At 36.2% G+C, this 17,571-nt stretch overlaps 1 protein-coding gene across 3 annotated transcripts in view; it reads left to right on the top strand.

Moving 5' to 3' along the window:
* LOC123527106 (DIS3-like exonuclease 2) overlaps positions 1 to 17,571 on the top strand; it is a 51,478-nt gene that overhangs the window by 13,944 nt on the left and 19,963 nt on the right. For 2 of the 3 annotated variants that reach the window (XM_053523112.1, XM_053523113.1), the window contains exons 4-15: positions 1,610 to 1,690; positions 2,238 to 2,348; positions 3,234 to 3,410; positions 3,884 to 3,979; positions 5,062 to 5,151; positions 6,900 to 7,023; positions 7,527 to 7,630; positions 9,727 to 10,206; positions 11,376 to 11,444; positions 12,107 to 12,160; positions 13,150 to 13,251; positions 16,901 to 17,375. In XM_053523112.1, coding sequence (XP_053379087.1) covers positions 1,610 to 1,690; positions 2,238 to 2,348; positions 3,234 to 3,410; positions 3,884 to 3,979; positions 5,062 to 5,151; positions 6,900 to 7,023; positions 7,527 to 7,630; positions 9,727 to 10,206; positions 11,376 to 11,444; positions 12,107 to 12,160; positions 13,150 to 13,251; positions 16,901 to 17,375 — 1,963 coding nt within the window. The remainder of the gene's footprint in view (positions 1 to 1,609; positions 1,691 to 2,237; positions 2,349 to 3,233; positions 3,411 to 3,883; positions 3,980 to 5,061; positions 5,152 to 6,899; positions 7,024 to 7,526; positions 7,631 to 9,726; positions 10,207 to 11,375; positions 11,445 to 12,106; positions 12,161 to 13,149; positions 13,252 to 16,900; positions 17,376 to 17,571) is intronic. The other variant, XM_053523114.1, reaches the window with a different exon arrangement.

Here is a 17,571-nt window from a genome sequence, read left to right as displayed (position 1 = left end):
AGAAACTTGTTACATTAAGCAACAGAAACTAAGAATATAGTTGTAATAGTAGACTTCGTTATTATTAAGTCAGGAGTGTAAGATTTTGTTCTTTCTTTAAAAGTTATGACCATTGTTCTTGAAATGAGATCTGACAGTTAAAACAGTTTGTTTTCATTATTTGTTGCAAAGGTGTTTGTTGGTTAAAGTAGTATGGTTTTGCTGATATTTTATTACAAAAATTAACAAAGTTAAACTTCCATATTGGTTGATATAAACAAATTGATGGTTTTAGCCTCAGTAATAAATTCTGCCAAGAAATAATGCTTACATGTTAATGATTTTTATATTTAGAGTTATAAGTGACAGAAACTTGTTGCATTAAGCACCAGGAACTAAGAACTTAGTTGTTATATTAGACTTATTATTATGTCAGGAGTGTAAGATTTTGAGCTGAAAATACTGCTTTCGGAAATGAAAGTGATTTGATACCAAAGAGTGACCGATTATGCTGAAATTTTTCATGTTTGCTACTGCGGATCTAAACTTAAAATCTGGCATAAATTTTCAAACTTAGCTATTGATGGAAGAAAACAATGAAAACTTTTGTCACCATTTATTTTATAGAAAGTACTTTTTTGACATTAAAAGGTAGAAAAAAAATAATGGAAAGGGAATGTTAAGAAAGTAGTTTTTCTAATTTGTTTTAGACCTAATCCAACACACATGTTGAAGAAAAATGAAATATAAGTACTTTAAAAAGACAGAAGAATACTATTATTTTTATGTGTTATTTTGTAATTTTTTCAGTTTTTTTAATTCATTAAAGTTTCATAAAAACAAAACGGCTTGTATTTCAGTCCTGAAATTTTAAAGATAAAAAATTCAATGTATATACTTATCAATGAAGGCAATGCATAACAATGCATCTGAACTTTATTTTTGACCCCCTATGTCACGTTTTTAGCCATTTTTTCTGAAAGTGCCCATAACTCTTGGTTGAATCCTACTGAATATAACCAGCCTTTTTAACTATTGATCGAATTAAATGCAAGTTTACAGTTTTTACAGTTAGAAAATTCAGTTAAAATTTTGCGTGCCGCTATCTATCAAGTTGTATCTCAGTAACAACCATTAGTACTGGATTGAACTTCAGACAATGCTTCTCAGTCATCAAACCTACTGAAATAACCAAGTTAGGTTACCGTTAGTCTTCGTTGAATTTAGTGTAAATTATGGCGCTTTTTGGACTTCAGTTAATTCAGTTAAAGTTTTGCATGATTGTAACAAATTGTCAAACTGTCTCTGTAGAAACTACATATATTGGATTGAAACACTGAACAAGACTTATCAAACCTAGTTAGATAATTCTTGGTTGAAATTAATTCAAATTATTGTCCTTATTTGACTTATAAAATTCAGCTGAAGTTTTTTATGCAGGTAAATATAATTGCCATTTGTAACAAATTATGATAAAATAACTGTTATATCAGTTTTACCAAGTTAAAGCCCTTGTTGTCTTAGAAGCTGTCAAATACTAGTAGTTGAGCATGATGTCTTATGGACAGCTCTTGTTTGTTTCAAGTTAGAAAGAATTAATATATTTGTTATTTTTTCTCCGCTTTGTTAGGTTGAGGATATGAATGACACAGACCAAAATACCGACCAGTTCTTAGGCAAAGCTAAAGGTCAGAAAACAGAAGGCATGCAGGTAACTCTTCAGTATTGTTCTATTATTGTACAGCCTTTCCTCTGTGCACAAAAAGAATGTATGGTATTAGACTTCATTGGTGTAGGAAGGCGTTCTTTTAATTACACTTTTGAGCGATCATATTAGTTTTGGGGCAGTAATTCTGAACAAAAAATTAGCAGACAAAACACAGGTAAAGGAAACTTACTATGTTTGATTTTCTTGCCATTTATATTACAACTGTCATTCCATTCATTATTTGTCCAGGGACCCAGCTGCCTCAGTTTGTTGAAGATGTTTGTGTTGTGTTAAGCAATTTTTCAACAATATTTATGTTAGATTTTTGTTCTCCGTATTCACCCAACAAATCATAGGTTGAGGAAATTTGACCTATTGCCATTGGCATGTGTTGTCTTCAGTCAACCATTATGGAAAATAAATTCTCCGTCTGAGATCCAAACCAACCACCTTCTGACTGCAAGTCAAATGCTTATTTAGATAACTATATGGGCTCTGTTAAAAAGGTAATATTTCATGATATTTAATGAATATTTTGGCTCTTTGACAGCCTCAAGGTGAAGGTCAGGGGAAGAAAAAGAAGAACAAGAAGCAGAAAGGGAACCAGCAGGCTGGGCCACTCCAGCATCAAAATGTAGAGGTATTTCTTTCTTTTTTAGAGGTATTTCTTCCTTGTTTAGATCTCCTGAGCACAAGTGCTCAAGGTGACCTATTATGATACCCCTGCATACATTGTCATCAACATTTTACTGTTAACACTCTAGAGGAATCAATTTTGGCCCAATCTTAATAAAACATGATCATAATGTTTTCCTCAGTAACAGACATTAATATTGAGCAATGGGGGATCAAAACCTAGGTCTCTAGGTCAAATAGTAAATCCTTATCAACCCTACAAAAGCCACATTTTAACCTGATCATCATGAAACTTTGTGAGAATATATGTTGTGTTATGGCATCTAGGTCAGTTTCTAAATATGGTCATCTTGAGTTAAGACAAGATCACAAAGTCAGATCATGGAAAAAACCCTGTTAACATTCTAGAGAACACACTGTCGACTTGATCTTCAGGATGTTTGTCTCAGTAAATTGTATGGCAAGTTAAAACAAACTGGCTCATCAAGGTAATAAGACCAGGTTTCTGGGTTTCTGGTTAACTTTTAGAAAAACCTTGTTAAACACTCATGGTAATCACTACCAGATTCTCATGAAATTTGGTCAGAATATATGTCTATGGTACATTTAGGTTAAATTAGAAACTAGGTCTTTTGAAGTCAAATCCTTTAATGCTTTGCTAACACTACAGAGACCACATTTCCTATCCGATCTTTGAAGTCTGGTCTTAAAATACATGTCTTTATAAAATCTAGGTCAAGTTTGAAACTAGGTGATATGTGGTCAAACACTAAGTCACTAGGTAAAATCATAGAAAAACCATATTAACACTCAAAAGTCCATAATGAACCCATATCTGAAGAAATACATGTTTTTCATCCAAAATAATTTCTGTTATCTGCAGTTATATTTTGTCACTGTATGTTGACAGGAAGAGAAGATGGACAGACCACAGTCTGCTAAGAAAGGTGGGAACAGAGAGAGGCCGCTGTCAGCAAGTAGTGATGCTGACAAAGGTAGACTCACACCGTCAAACATAGAGCAAGCGCAGTCTGCGGGCAAAGGCAAAAAGAAGGGGAAAGGCTCACCAAAACCTACCCAGGATAAGGTGCTTTATTTTCTCTTCACTGAAGTGTTTATACAATGATCAACAGAAATTGTAAGTCATTTTCTTGGCATTTCCTAGAGAGACAATATGTTTGATTTTGTTACTTCATATTGAAAATTTTGTCATATGTTCGCTAAATAGTAAAATGCTAATATCTACAGTGGAGAAGTGTCACATAATTTTTAGCTCAACTTCTTGAAGAATAACGAGGACTGTTATTAGTAACTCACCCGGGGTTTGGCATTGGCAACAGCTTTTAATTTAGAATTAGCTTAATCCTATTTTGTATAAACATGATAAAATGAACATTTTGAAATTGTAAATTAAAATATTCAGCTGGTTTACTGATACATGAAAACTTGTTGTAAAGTCAATAAATGCAGTTACCCATTGTGTAGGACTTTATACTTTGATTAATGTAGGAATGTATGGTAATAAATGTGAAGTAGCAAAATAGCATTTTTTTCTTCAAGGATATACAGATAGATCGACCCCCTAGTGCTCAAGGGTCAAACAAGCAGAAAAAGAAAAACAGGCAAGGCAGTCAGGATTCTGCTGATAAATTCCAGGTCAGCTCATTATCACATAGTGCATGTCAAGATTAAATTATTATTTGATAGTTACTAGTATTAATGTTCTAATACTGTACAACTTCAGTTAAGACAGAAAAAGAAAGTGAATATTTGAAAACTTGAAGTTATGCAAATATTTAATGTTCAATATGCAGATGTTAAATATTGAATAATTATGTACATATTAAATGTTCAATATGCAAAATTAATGTTAAATGTTCAATATGTAGATGTTAAATGTTGAACCATACAGTATATTGTGACTTGATTTAATGTCACTGAGGTAAAATTCATGGTTTTAGCCAAACTGCTATTTTTGCATAAGTTTGAAGTCTATAAATACATTAATCCTGTGTGAATAGTAATAACTTTACAAAAAATGCTTAGAAGCTCTTGAATAACAGTTGCCTCCCTTGAAATACAGACATTTTCTTTTTAATAGTTAACTCTGTTTCTGTAGTAAAACAGGCACGCTAGAGCACCGACTTCAAATTTCAGTCTTCTTGGCAGCTTTTGAAATGTTAAATTAATCTTTTACCTCAACGTCAACTGGAGGTTAGATATGAGACTGGTCTGCTTTTTATGCCCCCAGCATCAACTGATGCGGGAGGCATATAGTGATTGTCCTGTCCGTTCGTTCGTTTGTTCGTCCGTTCGTCCGTTAACGAGGTTAACTTAATAGGACTGTTTCATCTAGCATCAGTACCCCTTACTAGAATGACTTGATACTAATGCAGATGTAACCTGTGACCATTCCCCATTTTCAGACATCACCTGACCTCAGTTTGACCTTGACTTTGACCTTATTTTGGACTTAGGTTGCTTTATATGAGCCATCTCTTGGTTAACCAAATGGGACCATTTCGTCTATCATCAATACCCCTTAAAAGAATGAATTGATACTAATACAGATGTAAACTGTGACCATTCCTCATCTTCAAACATCACCTGACCTCAGTTTGACCTTGACCTTGTTTTGGACTTGTTCTCCTTCTCATCTCCTTGTTCTTTATAATTATGCACATAGAACTAAGTTGTCTTTATAGCCAAGATTTTCATTTTGTTTTTTAAAATTGTAGCCAGGTAATGACAGACCTGTCAGTGCAAACAAACAGAAGAGTGGTCAACCAGCATACATCAGACAGGGTAGGCCTGAACAAAGACAGCAGGTTAGTTACATTTATCCTTTGTAGGGGCATGCTTCATGATTTATGTCAGAAATTTTTAAAAGTGCTTAAGGTGACTGGATTTTAAATGCTGTTGTTAGTTTAAGCCCAGCTTTTGTTATCATCATAAGGAATCTGAGGAATCAGTCCAGCTGGCTTGGTCAGTCATGTTACCCTAGTGCCAGCCCTGCCTGAAGTACTGTCTGGATGGGAACCTACCGTTATGTTTGATCCACCGTTTCAGTTAAAAGGCTTTTTAGCTTGACTAATCCAAGAATAGTCCAAGCTATTCTACTCAGGTCTGCATCACACCTTGGTTACAGTTTTGCATGTAAGTACAGTCATATAGCTATTATTTAAAGGCATATAGCTTTGAAAATCCTGGTTAAAATTTTGCATGCAAGTTACTATCTCCAACACTAATGCAGATATTGAATTGAAACTTCACATGTGTCTTCAGGGTTATAAAGCTAGGTGATAGCATTAAGTCCCATAACTCTTGACATGCATTTTGGCCAAATTAAGCCCCCTTCTGAGCTTAGATAATCATGGTTAAAGTTTTGCGTGCAAGTACATATAGCTATTATTTAAAGGCATATGGCTTTCAAACTTACTTTTTTCTTTTTCTAGGTCAATTATCAACCTCACTGGGTCAAGTCCCATAAGTCTGGCATGTATTTTGGCCAAATTTTACCCCCTTTTGGACTTCCTGAAAATCGTGGTTAAAGTTTTGCATGCAAGTTACTATCTTAAAAACTAATGCAAATATTGAATTGAAACTTCACACAAATGGAATGTTAAAGCGAATGTCTTCTGTGATAATTTGACATAGACATTGTGTCTTAAGGCATTTCTCCTCAACCTCTGACATGTGTTGGAAAGTTATCAGTTTTGGTTAGTATAGTAACGGGATAAAGGAATACTGTCTGTTTACTAGCCACAGTTACATAACTTCAGTACTGTTGAAAAATGGCATTTAACCCAAATTCAAGTACAAAAAGACTCTTGGAGAAAGACATGATGTTCCTAGCAGTTGTAGATCAAGCTGTTCTTAAAATCAAACTAAAGCTTATTTCTCCTTAATATGTAACCTGTTTGAATTGAATTACTTGTATTGAATTATATAGGCGTGAAATAGTCTTTATTTTATAAAAGTAATAGTTTCAAATGGGTACATTCTGATTCATCAGATACCCAGTATTGATGCTTGAAGAACCTAGATAGACAGGTATTTGACAGAAGACAATATGTCTGAATTCATTTGAGCCGTGCCATGAGAAAACCAACATAGTGGGTTTGCGACCAGCATGGATCCAGACCAGGCTGCGCATCCGCACAGTCTGGTCAGGATCCATGCAGTTCGCTAACAGTTTCTCCAGTTCCAATAGGCTGTAAAAGCGAACAGCATGGATCCTGACCAGACTGCGCGGATGTGCAGGCTGGTCTGGATCCATGCTGGTCGCAAACCAACTATGTTGGTTTTCTCATGGCACGGCTCATTTGTCATCTGCTGCTTATTTGTGTGTGGAAAGTACTAGTTAATTACAGTAAAATATCATTACCATACAGAATCCAGGAACACTTGTTAGGTTAACTTACTACCATGCATACCTGAAATGCTGTTGAAGAAAATGCATTAAACCCACAATTATCAAACAAACAAAAACCACCAGTGTGCAAGAATTTTGTTTAAGTTTGAAGACGTTAAGTATGTATATTTTTAAAGGTTTAAAGGTTGCATTTTGTTTCAGCATGTACCAGTAACAGATACAACAGATTCTTACACTGAGATGACAGTGAGAGTGCCAAAACCTGAACACATGTACATCATTGGACCTCAGAGCCGACATCTGCACGAGATCATGATGGTCACAGGTACAGTAATGTTTCATTTCGTTGGATAGAAGGCTATAATAGTGACATATACAAATTAAAGATCCTCATGGTCACAGTTTTGTTTTGTTTGGTTGGAGACCACAGTGACAGTTACAGGAGATAGTAATGGTCACAAGAAAAGTTATGTTTTACTTTGTTTGGTTGAAAGCTGTAGTCTTCTGGTGTTTTCCAGGTTCAGTTGAGGACCCGTTTGAGTATTATGGTACATGCATGCACAAGTCAGCAGATAAAAGTTGTCAGTCTTGGAAAAAGTGACCATTGACAAGTTTTGAACCTTGGGTGGTTCAGTGCTTTTATACTGAACAGCTATTGTGCTGAAGTTCTTGCATATATTTACTCAATACTGTTATTGCTATGAGAAAATGAAAGACTTTGCACTGTTTCTGTCTTATAGCATTTTGTCTGTTCTGCAACTGAACTCATTGAAATTGTTTGCTCTAAATATGTAGCTTGTATTTTTATTTTATACAATTTGATTAAAGGTGTTGCAGTATCTGTTCCACCACTGAACTCACAGGGAGATGAGATTGTGTTAAGGGGAGATAAGATGCAGCTAGGACCAGCTGTTGCCATGATGTTCTCTAAAGTAAGTAAAAAAAACTTGGGCTTTATTTTGTCATTTATCATTTCTCACTGTGTCTTTATTTTACTTTATTTCTTTATTTCTCAATTTTTCAACCCGCCCGCTTAGCTCAATAGGGAGAGACCAGATTTATGGATCTCGGGGTCGTGAATAGAATCCTCGGGTGGGGCGTTTATATTCTTTGTGGTGATTTGATATAAGACATTGTGTCTGAAATCATTCGTCCTCCACCTCTGATTCATGTGCAGAAGTTGGCAGTTACTTGCGGAGAACAGGTTTGTACTGGTACAGAATCCAGGAACACTGGCTAGATTAACTGCTACTGTTATATACTGTGAAATCATTATTATTTGTGGGGGATTTATTTTCCTGGATTTTGTGGTTCAGCTCAACCACGAAATTAAGTCCCAATGAACAAATTATGCCCACAATAATGTAAATTGTACTCAATGTTGCCAAAAAAGACACCATAGTCATCCGATCTGGTCCGTAGTTGTGTGCAGTACTGACCTGCAGCTTTTGTGTAGATTATGGAGGCTCCATCAGCGATAAACATAGGTATGCGTCAGAACAAAATCGACTATTTTATTCAGATATTTACCCGTGGTTTGTTTACAACATGCTTGTCAAAGTAAAAGTAAACACTAAAAAATAGAAGTTTGACGTAGCATCACATGCCAACCGCACTGCTGCGGCTGCTATTTGAATTTTTTCGGCCCCGCTGTACAATGTTTATATTTACTGACATGTAATAAACAATTACTACTTTGAGACTATTAAATATTATAAATTAATTGCTAGATTTGCATCCGATGCATTATTACCCAATTCACAATACACGTTTCTCGGCAGGAAATAACATGCACAAGTTCAGCAGCTTGTAATTTTAGATGCAGACGCGCATTCATTTTGCAAACAAATAGTCGGATGAAAGTCTAGCAGTCGTGTACAGAAACACATTTTTAGCAACATAACATCAGTAAATCTATAATAGTTTTTTTTTTTTAAATTGCTATACAATTACTAGTTCTTGTTTGAAACACGATCAAATGATCAATGTGATGAACTTTATATTTGTTTCGATTATGAACGCTTATTGTGCAAGACTATATCCCAGGTTCTACGGTTTTGACACTTTTTAATTGGCACCAACTTTTATTTCTGAATATTTCACAGTTTCATTAAGTTTTGCAAATTAGGGGTCCTATAATTATAGATAACACGGTCGTTAATTGGCACATGATCACTCTTTAATCTCCTGCGGCGTAGATTCCAAATTCGGTAACCATGGTAGCACTGTTTGACACATGTAGGTTTCACATGTAAGAACAAAATGATATACTAGATCTAACTCTGTTGAAATTATGAAAAAAAAATTTTTTTTCAAACATTGAAAATCCACGAATTTATGTCCCCACGAAACAGCCGTTTGGCCAAAACCACAAAATTTCCTGCTGACGAAATTAAATGATTTCACAGTAATACTTCCTGGAGTTCATTAGATAACCACGGTTTAACTTTTATATTTTACATTTATTAATGAATGAAAACTTTCACGGTTAAAAAAATGACACATTTACAAACCTTTTCTTTGTGGCATTTATTTCATAAACCTCTGCTTAATTGAGTGTTTGTTAGGAAGCCATCAAGCTGGCTTACGGAAGGTCAGTAGTTCTACCCAGGTGCCTGCTCGTGATGAAATGATGCAAGGAGGGGCATCTGGGATCTTCCATCAATTATCAAAGCTGGAAAGTCACCATATGACCTATACTTGTGTCAGTGCGACGTTAAACCCAACAGAATAAATAAATTAATTAATTGAGTGTTTAAGAACAATTGAATATTTTTTTCTACATCATTCATGATGACATGAAATAGGTCATAACACAAACGGTCTTGCGTTTTTTTCTTTTCAGATGATGTGTAGTTGATGTAATGAAATTGTAAATGGACTTGTTTTTATCACAATTGTAAGGTTAAAGATTCTTTGGTAGATAAAATAGAGCTGGGATCTGTTGCAGGGCCATTTTAAAAATGTGTATTATTATAATTATAGAAATTGGTCAGAAGAAAATACTAAATAATGTTTATTTTTGCAGAGTCAGTTGGCTCAGAATGAGGCTTATGCAAGAATGGGAATGCCAGTATCACCTCTTGTTCAGGGTCAAAGTCAGTATCAGAATGCTAAAGCTGGAGGTCAAGGTCATATTCAGCAAGGTCAGAAAGGTCAGGGAAATAGGAAAAGAGAATTTCAAAGGGAATCTCAGTATGAGTGTGATGATAAAAACTTTAGTATAAATGTGAATTTTACACAGAATACCAAAGATCATAAAGTTCAACATGAACGACATGTGACCTCTGCCCATCAAGGTCATCACCAACAACAAGGACATCATCAGCATCATCAACATCATGTGATCTCAACACCAGTGCATCCTAGTCAGAGACCGGTCAAAGGTCAACATTTACATCCGCATGGGCAACAAGGTCAGGGTAAGCACATGCAAGGTCAAGGTCATTTACACCAGCAGGATCAGGGCCTGGTTAAAAGTCAGGGCAGAAGACAGAGGAAAAAGAAGGTAAATATTACTTTTTTTTTTACTGTTTATACAGAAATATATGATTTAAAGTTACTTACATTTATAAAATAAAACTGAGTCAAAAAGAAAAATTGGGTCAAAGAGCTTTAAAAATAACTTATTCATCTGACACAAACAGTAGAAATTTTGTAATTTCTAAAATATGAAGGGCCTCCATGGCTGAGTGGTTATGGTTGCTGACTTTAATTCACTTGTCCCTCATCGATGTGGCTTCGAGCCTCACTCAGGGCATTGAATTCTACATGTGAGGAAGCCATCCAGCTGGCTTAAGGAAGGTCGGTGGTTCTACCCAGGTGCCCGCTCGTGATGAAATAATGCACGGAGGGGCACCTGGGGTCTTCCTTCATCATCAAAGCTGGAAAGTCGCCATATGACCTATAATAATTGTGCTGGTGCGAAGTTAAACCAAACAAAATAAATAAATCTGAAATATGTACAAAATAAACATACTATGTTTCCTTGTAGGCATAGGTGGCCATCTAATCATACTTCTGCTTTACTGTTATCTGAATGCTGTGAGAAAAAAGTTGTGTTTTGGATGGTTTTTGTAACCATTTGAAATAGCTTCATACTAAAGATATAGCCAGAATAGGCTACTGCTTCTTCTCTATAACCAGCAGTGATATATGTCGATTTTTATTTTTAGTTGAAAGTTTTAGGCTACAAAATAATTGTTTGTAGATCCTGTTTAAATGTAGCTATTTGCTGATTTAAAGTACAACAACAGTCATCTAAGTAATGCTTGATTTGCTTGAACAAACTAAGGTCAGAGAATTATGTCAGTAAAAGTAAAATTTGTTGATACTGTGCAGGAGTAACGTCTTAGTAATACTAAGCCTGCCCGCTTATGTCAGTAGGGATAGTGCATAGCTACAGAATACGGGGATCCAGACTTTGATCTTCGTGTGCAGTGTATGTTCTCTGTAACAGTTTGATAAAAGATTGTTTGTCTGATACCTTTTATCCTCCACATTTGACTCATGTGGAGAAGTTGGTAGTTTTTTGGGGAGAACAGGACCTGGATAGTACTGGTACAGAATCCAGGAACACTGGTTAGGTTAAGTGCCCGCCATTACATAACTGAAATACTGTTGGAAAATGGCGCTAAGTCTAAAACAAACAAATTTACTGATACTGTGTGTTTGCAGAATTTGTATGCTGATTACTTGCCCATAGAAGAGGTCTCACAGGGGTTGAAGCGGGGAATTTTAGTTGAGGTAAGTTGTTGTGTTGGTGCTTTGTCCATCTTCTATGTCTGTCATTACCAGGCAGATTCAAACAACATCTCCTCTAAATCAGGTGGTCAAAATTTTGCCAAACTTTTGCATCAAAACCGCTTAGATTTGCAAATGGTGCTATCAGAGATATGACTTATTGTTGTAAACTTTTAGCTGGATCATTATCAAGCTAGATACGTGGCATCCTTGCATGGACCCTGTCAGATTTTATTTATATAATAAATGGTTTGTCTCCACTTTATAAAGGGTCTTGTGTGTTTTTGTCCTTTTATTCTTAAGTTTTTTATACTTTGTCTTTCTTACCATGGAGGTTTAAGAAATACTGGTAATGCTCACGATTAGCAATAATAAATAATTATGTGTTTAACCTTTAGGCTGCTGGCGGCAAGTGATTCTGCCTTTGCGACCAGTGCAGACCAAGATCAGCCTGCACATCCGTGCAGGCTGATCATGGTCTGCACTGTTCCCTATTCAGACAGTAAATTTTCAGTGGACACCCCTTTGAATAATAAATGGTACTGCCATTGAATGATGGACCAGTCCATTTTAGAAATTTAGCAGGCTAAGGGTTAAGAGAAAAAAAATCATCAAATGCATAGATTTGTTACAGGATGTTTTAAAGTTTATGGTTTGTATTTCAGGGCCCTATACGTATAAATCCAAAGAACTTTGAAGAGGCATATGTCCCGCATCCAGTATGTATATATTTCCCCATTTCTTAGTATTTGGACACAGTTAAATAGATTTCATACCAGTATATCCAGGGGCCACTGTGAGTTTGTGGTTAAGGTGGCTGACTTCGAACCATTTTCCTCTTCCCCTGATGGGTTTGAAACCCCATTTGGGATTTAACATTCTGTGTTAGGAAGCTCCTGCTGGCTCGCTGAAGCTCAGTGGTTCTACGTAGGTCACCTACCATGACTTAAATATGCCTCCAAAAATAAAGCAGGAATTTTATCATGTGATTAAAATTGTTTTGGTATGGCTTAAATTCTTTAAAAAATCTATTATTTGTAATGTAGGAGTTGCATATGATAAAGTTATAGACTAAAACTTGTGGCTGGTTTCTGCAAGTTTTAATGTGTCTGAACTCAATTGTAAAATCATATTTAATTATTTATTAATTTTGTGTATACAGAGTTTTGTTGTTTTTGCCAAAACAACTATTTCTTGGTTTAAACAATATTTTATTCATGTATATACATGTACATTTACAACATGGAACGCTACATTATTAATTAACTATTATGGATATGATTTGGTGGATTTCAAACATTGAACAGAAAACAAAAATAATTTTATGGGAATTTAACTTGTTCATTGGAATTTAATTTTATGAATTGAGTCTCATTTAGTCCCCAACAAATATTTACCTTTAGCCTACTGGCGGCAAGTGATTCTGCCTTTGCGACCAGTGCAGACCAAGATCAGCCTACACAGATGTGCAGGCTGATCATGGTCTGCATTGTTCGCTTTTCAGTCAGTATATTTTCAGTGAACACCCCTTCGAATAATAAATGGTACCAAACAAACTGAATGATAAACCAGTCCATTTTAGAAATATAGCATGGAAATGGTTAATGGTTTTACAGTACCTGACCTAGACTGTAATCCAGTCCTATTATTTTAACCCTGATAACAGTTATATCGTGGTAAATGCAGTAACACTTTGTTTTCTTTTAAGGATGGTAAATCTGATATCTTGATATGTGGGACAAAGAGTAGAAATCGTGCACTCAATGGTGATATTGTAGCTGTGCAACTGAGTGATGAAGGCGACTGGAAGGTAATTGTGCCCTTATTAGATTAAATCAAAATTTAATTTACCAATTTAACCAATTGATATTTTTTTTATAGGAAAACTTGCCATGGCAACCAGAAGGAAAATCTTTAAAAATCTTCTTCTCAGAAAATGTTAGCCGGATTTCAAAAATATTTAATAGAAATGATCTCGTAGTGACTTTCTACCAAAATTGCTTAAGCCATTTTAATTGGTTAAAACACATGGCCGCCAGGGGGCGGGGCTTATTTTCCCTATATGATTATATTGTAAATTTCAAAACTCCTCTTCTCTGAAACCTGAAGACCTAGAGCTTATATATTTGGTATGTGGCATTGTCTAGTGCACTTTTACCAAGATTGTTCAAGTTATGATCCCAGGGTCAATATTGGTCCCGCCAGTGGTCCCTTGAATTTACATGGAGTTCTATAGGAAAAACATAAAGGCACAGAGCTTAGATATTTTACATGTGGCATTATCTAGTGGTCCTTTACTAAGGTTGTTCAAATCATGACCCAGGGTCCGTTTAGTTAAAGCCCCACCCCGCGGCCACTTATTAATCCCCCGCCACAAGTGATGGGGGGTTATAGAAATGGTCTCCTTCCGTTCTTCCGTAACATTTTGTGTCTGCTCTGTATCTCCTAAAACCCTTGAAGGATTTTCATGAAACTTGGGTCAAATGATCACCTCATCAAGACGATGTGCAGAACCCATGAGTCAGCCATGTCGGTTCAAGGTCAAGGTCACAACTCAAGGTCAAAGGTTTGAGCCTTCCATATTGTGTCCGCTCTGTATCTCTTAAACCCCTTGAAGGATAATCATGAAACTTGAATCAAATTATCACCTCATCAAGACGATGTGCAGAACCCATGAGTCAGCCATGTCGGCTCAAGGTCAAGGTCACAACTCAAGGTCAAAGGTTTGAGCCTACCATTTCGTGTCCGCTCTGTATCTCTTAAACCTCTTGAAGGATAATTATGAAACTTGGATTAAATGATCACCTCATCAAGACGATGTGCAGAACTCATGAGTCAGCCATGTCGGCTTAAGGTCAAGGTCACAACTCAAGGTCAAAGGTTTGAGCCTTCCATTTTGTATCCGCTCTGTATCTCCTTAACCACTTGAAGAATTTTCATCAAACTTGGGTCAAATGATCACCTCATCAAGGTGATATGCAGAATTGATGAGTCAGCCATGCCGGCTCAAGGTCAAGGTCACAACTTAGAGTCAAAGGTTTGAGCCTTCCATTTTGTGTCCATTCTGTATCTCCTAAACCCCTTGAAGGATTTACATTAAACTTGGGTCAAATGATCACCTCATCAAGAACTCATGAGTCAGCTATGTCAACTCAAGGTCAAGGTCACAACTCAAGGTCAAAGGTTTGAGCTCTGTATCTCCTAAACCAATTTTAGGATTTTCATGAAACTTGGGTCTAATGATCACCTCATCTAGACGTTGTGCAGAATTCATGGGTCAGCCATGTCAGTTCAAGGTCAAGGTCACAGCTCAAGGTCAAAGGTTTACCCTTTCACTATCCATACCAGTGGCGGGGGATTTAGCTGTCTTTCAGACTGCCTTGTTTTTTATATGAGATTAATAGGAAAAAATACTTCAAAAATTATCTGATCATATTTCCTATACTGTTTACAGTAAACCTCACTTATAAGGAACTCGGATATAAGGAACACTCGGTTATAAGGAACAGTTTTCAATTCCCCGATCTAATTCCTTCTTTATTCAATGTAAAAATCCTCGGTTATAGGGAACTCGGTTATAAGGAACACTCGGTTATAAGGAACACTTTTTCCAGTCCCAAAGTATGAAATTCAATGGAAAACCCCTCGGTTATAGCGAACAGACATAAAGAATAAAAATTATTGAAAACCGGAAATAAACAGGATAATCGCTGATGACGTCAGAGTAACATCGGCACTTTCGCGCGCTTTCATGCACATGAGTAAACAACACAAATTATTTCATTTCTATTATCTTTAGTTTGTTAATTCACAGATACGATAAAAAGAAAATATATATCATTAACATTTACCAAATACAAGACGATAGTACACTTATATTTACTAAAGATTATGTTCGAGAGCTACATGTATTAGATATTTCATGCTAACAATAGTGAACGAAAACCAATCACGGTCACGGTCACCAAACCTTAGGATTTTAATATTGGTCATTATTAGTTTAGTTTCGTCACGATGGAAATATCCTTAATAAATGTGCTAATTATGAGTGATTATGCTAATTATGAGTGATTAACAATGGCAAACAGTCCAGTTTACCAAATTTCCAATTGTAAAAAATATAGCAGGTGCTAAAATAGACAATAGCAAAACTAAAGGTATAATTTACACTTTAATCCGTATGTATGACGCCGTTGTCTAGTGTGTGCATAATAAAAATTTGAACATCTATTTTATATTAGTATTGATGCCTATTTCACATATCACCGCCTCGGTAGCCTAGTGGTAGAGCGTCCGCTTCGAGTGTGGGAGGTCGTGGGTTCGATCCACGGCCGCGTCATACCAAAGACGTAAAAAATGGTACTAGTAGCTTCCTCGCTTGACGCTCAGCATTAAGAGGATAGTGCTAGGACTGGTCAGCCCGGTGTCAGTATAATGTGACTGAGTGGGGTATCATGCCACGTGTCTACGGCGTGATATTCCAGTAAGGCAGCACTATAAAGTTGGGCATTGTGCTCACTGCTACAAGTAGACACCGTCGTTTATATGACTGAAAAATTGTTGAAAAAGACGTTAAACCCGAACACAAACACACACACATTTCACATATCATGCAGTCGAGCAGGGTAAGGGGAGTAAATACCTTATAGTCATATGTAGCGCTCTCTAAAAAAAAGAAGATAGAAATAACCGACAAAAAATAAACACAAATTACGGTCATTCTTACCGACATACATTTTGGCTTAGTTTAGGTTTAACGCCGTGTTACAACACTATTTCAGTAAAATACATGCATGTTACTAAGTTTACCTTACCATATCTCCAGGAAAGGACAGGTACTAGACTCGCAACTTTCTCACATAAAGATTCATAGCCGGCCCGGAGTGTGAACACATAGCCCTTTTCAAACGTCAGTCAAATAGTGTTCGCTATACAAATTGTGTCCGTTATACAAACCTTGGATACAAGGATATATATACTGGCTATACGGATATAAGGAACCTCGGTTATAAGGAACAATTTTTAGAGGTCCCAAGCTGTTCCTTATAAGCGAGGTTTACTGTAATTATAATCACCTGATGATCCCAAGTAATTAGGGGTCACTTGACTGTGACCTTGACCTACTGACCTACTTTCTTGATTTTTTAGATTATTTTTTAGATACAGCCTTGAAATTTGGATGACATGTACAGTTTTGCACACCAATCTTAAAACTGACATTCAGTGACCATGAGTGTGACATACTGACCTACTTTCTTAATATTTTAGCATCAGTTTGACAATTGAAACATGTTCACACAACTGAGAAAAGATTTCAGTGCTTACTTAATATTTGACATTCTTACGTGATCTCTTACACTTGTCTATGTAGCTCATATTAATCAGGTGAGCGATCCAGGGTCATCATGACCCTCTTGTTTGTCTTCTTTATATATTGAGGTCTTTTATTTATTGAACAGTTTAATAAACAAGAGCTAGAAGACCTTGAAAACACGGTGACAGGTGAAAAAAATGGGGGATCGTCTCAGGATTCTGATCCTGAAGTTGTCATTGAAAGTGAGGAAATTGTTGAAATAACTGGAACTAAGGGGAACAACCAGACAGAAGCATCCAAGGGAGGCAACCAAAATGATAAGTCACAAATTGAGAAAAAGGGGAACAGATCTCCAGCAAAGAGATACACAAGTCTGAGTGATATGATGACTGGACAGAGTCCGGCTAGACACAAACTACAAACCGAGGAAGGCAGGGACGAGATCAAGAAACTGTTGCAGAGGACGGGGAAAGTTGTGGCAATCATAGAGAGGAAACATTCCAGGGCTTGTACAGGGTTTATAAAACCCATGCAAGATAAGAGTGTAGAGAGGGCACTGTTCTCACCCATAGACCATAGAATACCTAGAATTATGATTCCCACTGACAACTGCCCAAAAGGTTTGTTCCTGCTTTTAAGGTAGTAAATAAGGTTTTCATAATTATGTCATATATCTGTGTTTGAAACATTTAGGAATAACCATGAAGACATATTCAGATTCTGAGAGCATTTGACTAATACTGTGAAATCATTTAAATTCGCTGGCATGAAATTTCACGCAGACGTGAAAAAGGACTGTTTCGCGTGGGCTTTAAT

This window comes from Mercenaria mercenaria, chromosome 14 (genome assembly GCF_021730395.1).
Source record: "Mercenaria mercenaria strain notata chromosome 14, MADL_Memer_1, whole genome shotgun sequence".
Lineage (NCBI taxonomy): Eukaryota > Metazoa > Mollusca > Bivalvia > Venerida > Veneridae > Mercenaria > Mercenaria mercenaria.
Note: the sequence above shows the minus strand (reverse complement) of the source record. Positions and strands in the feature narration are given on the sequence as shown.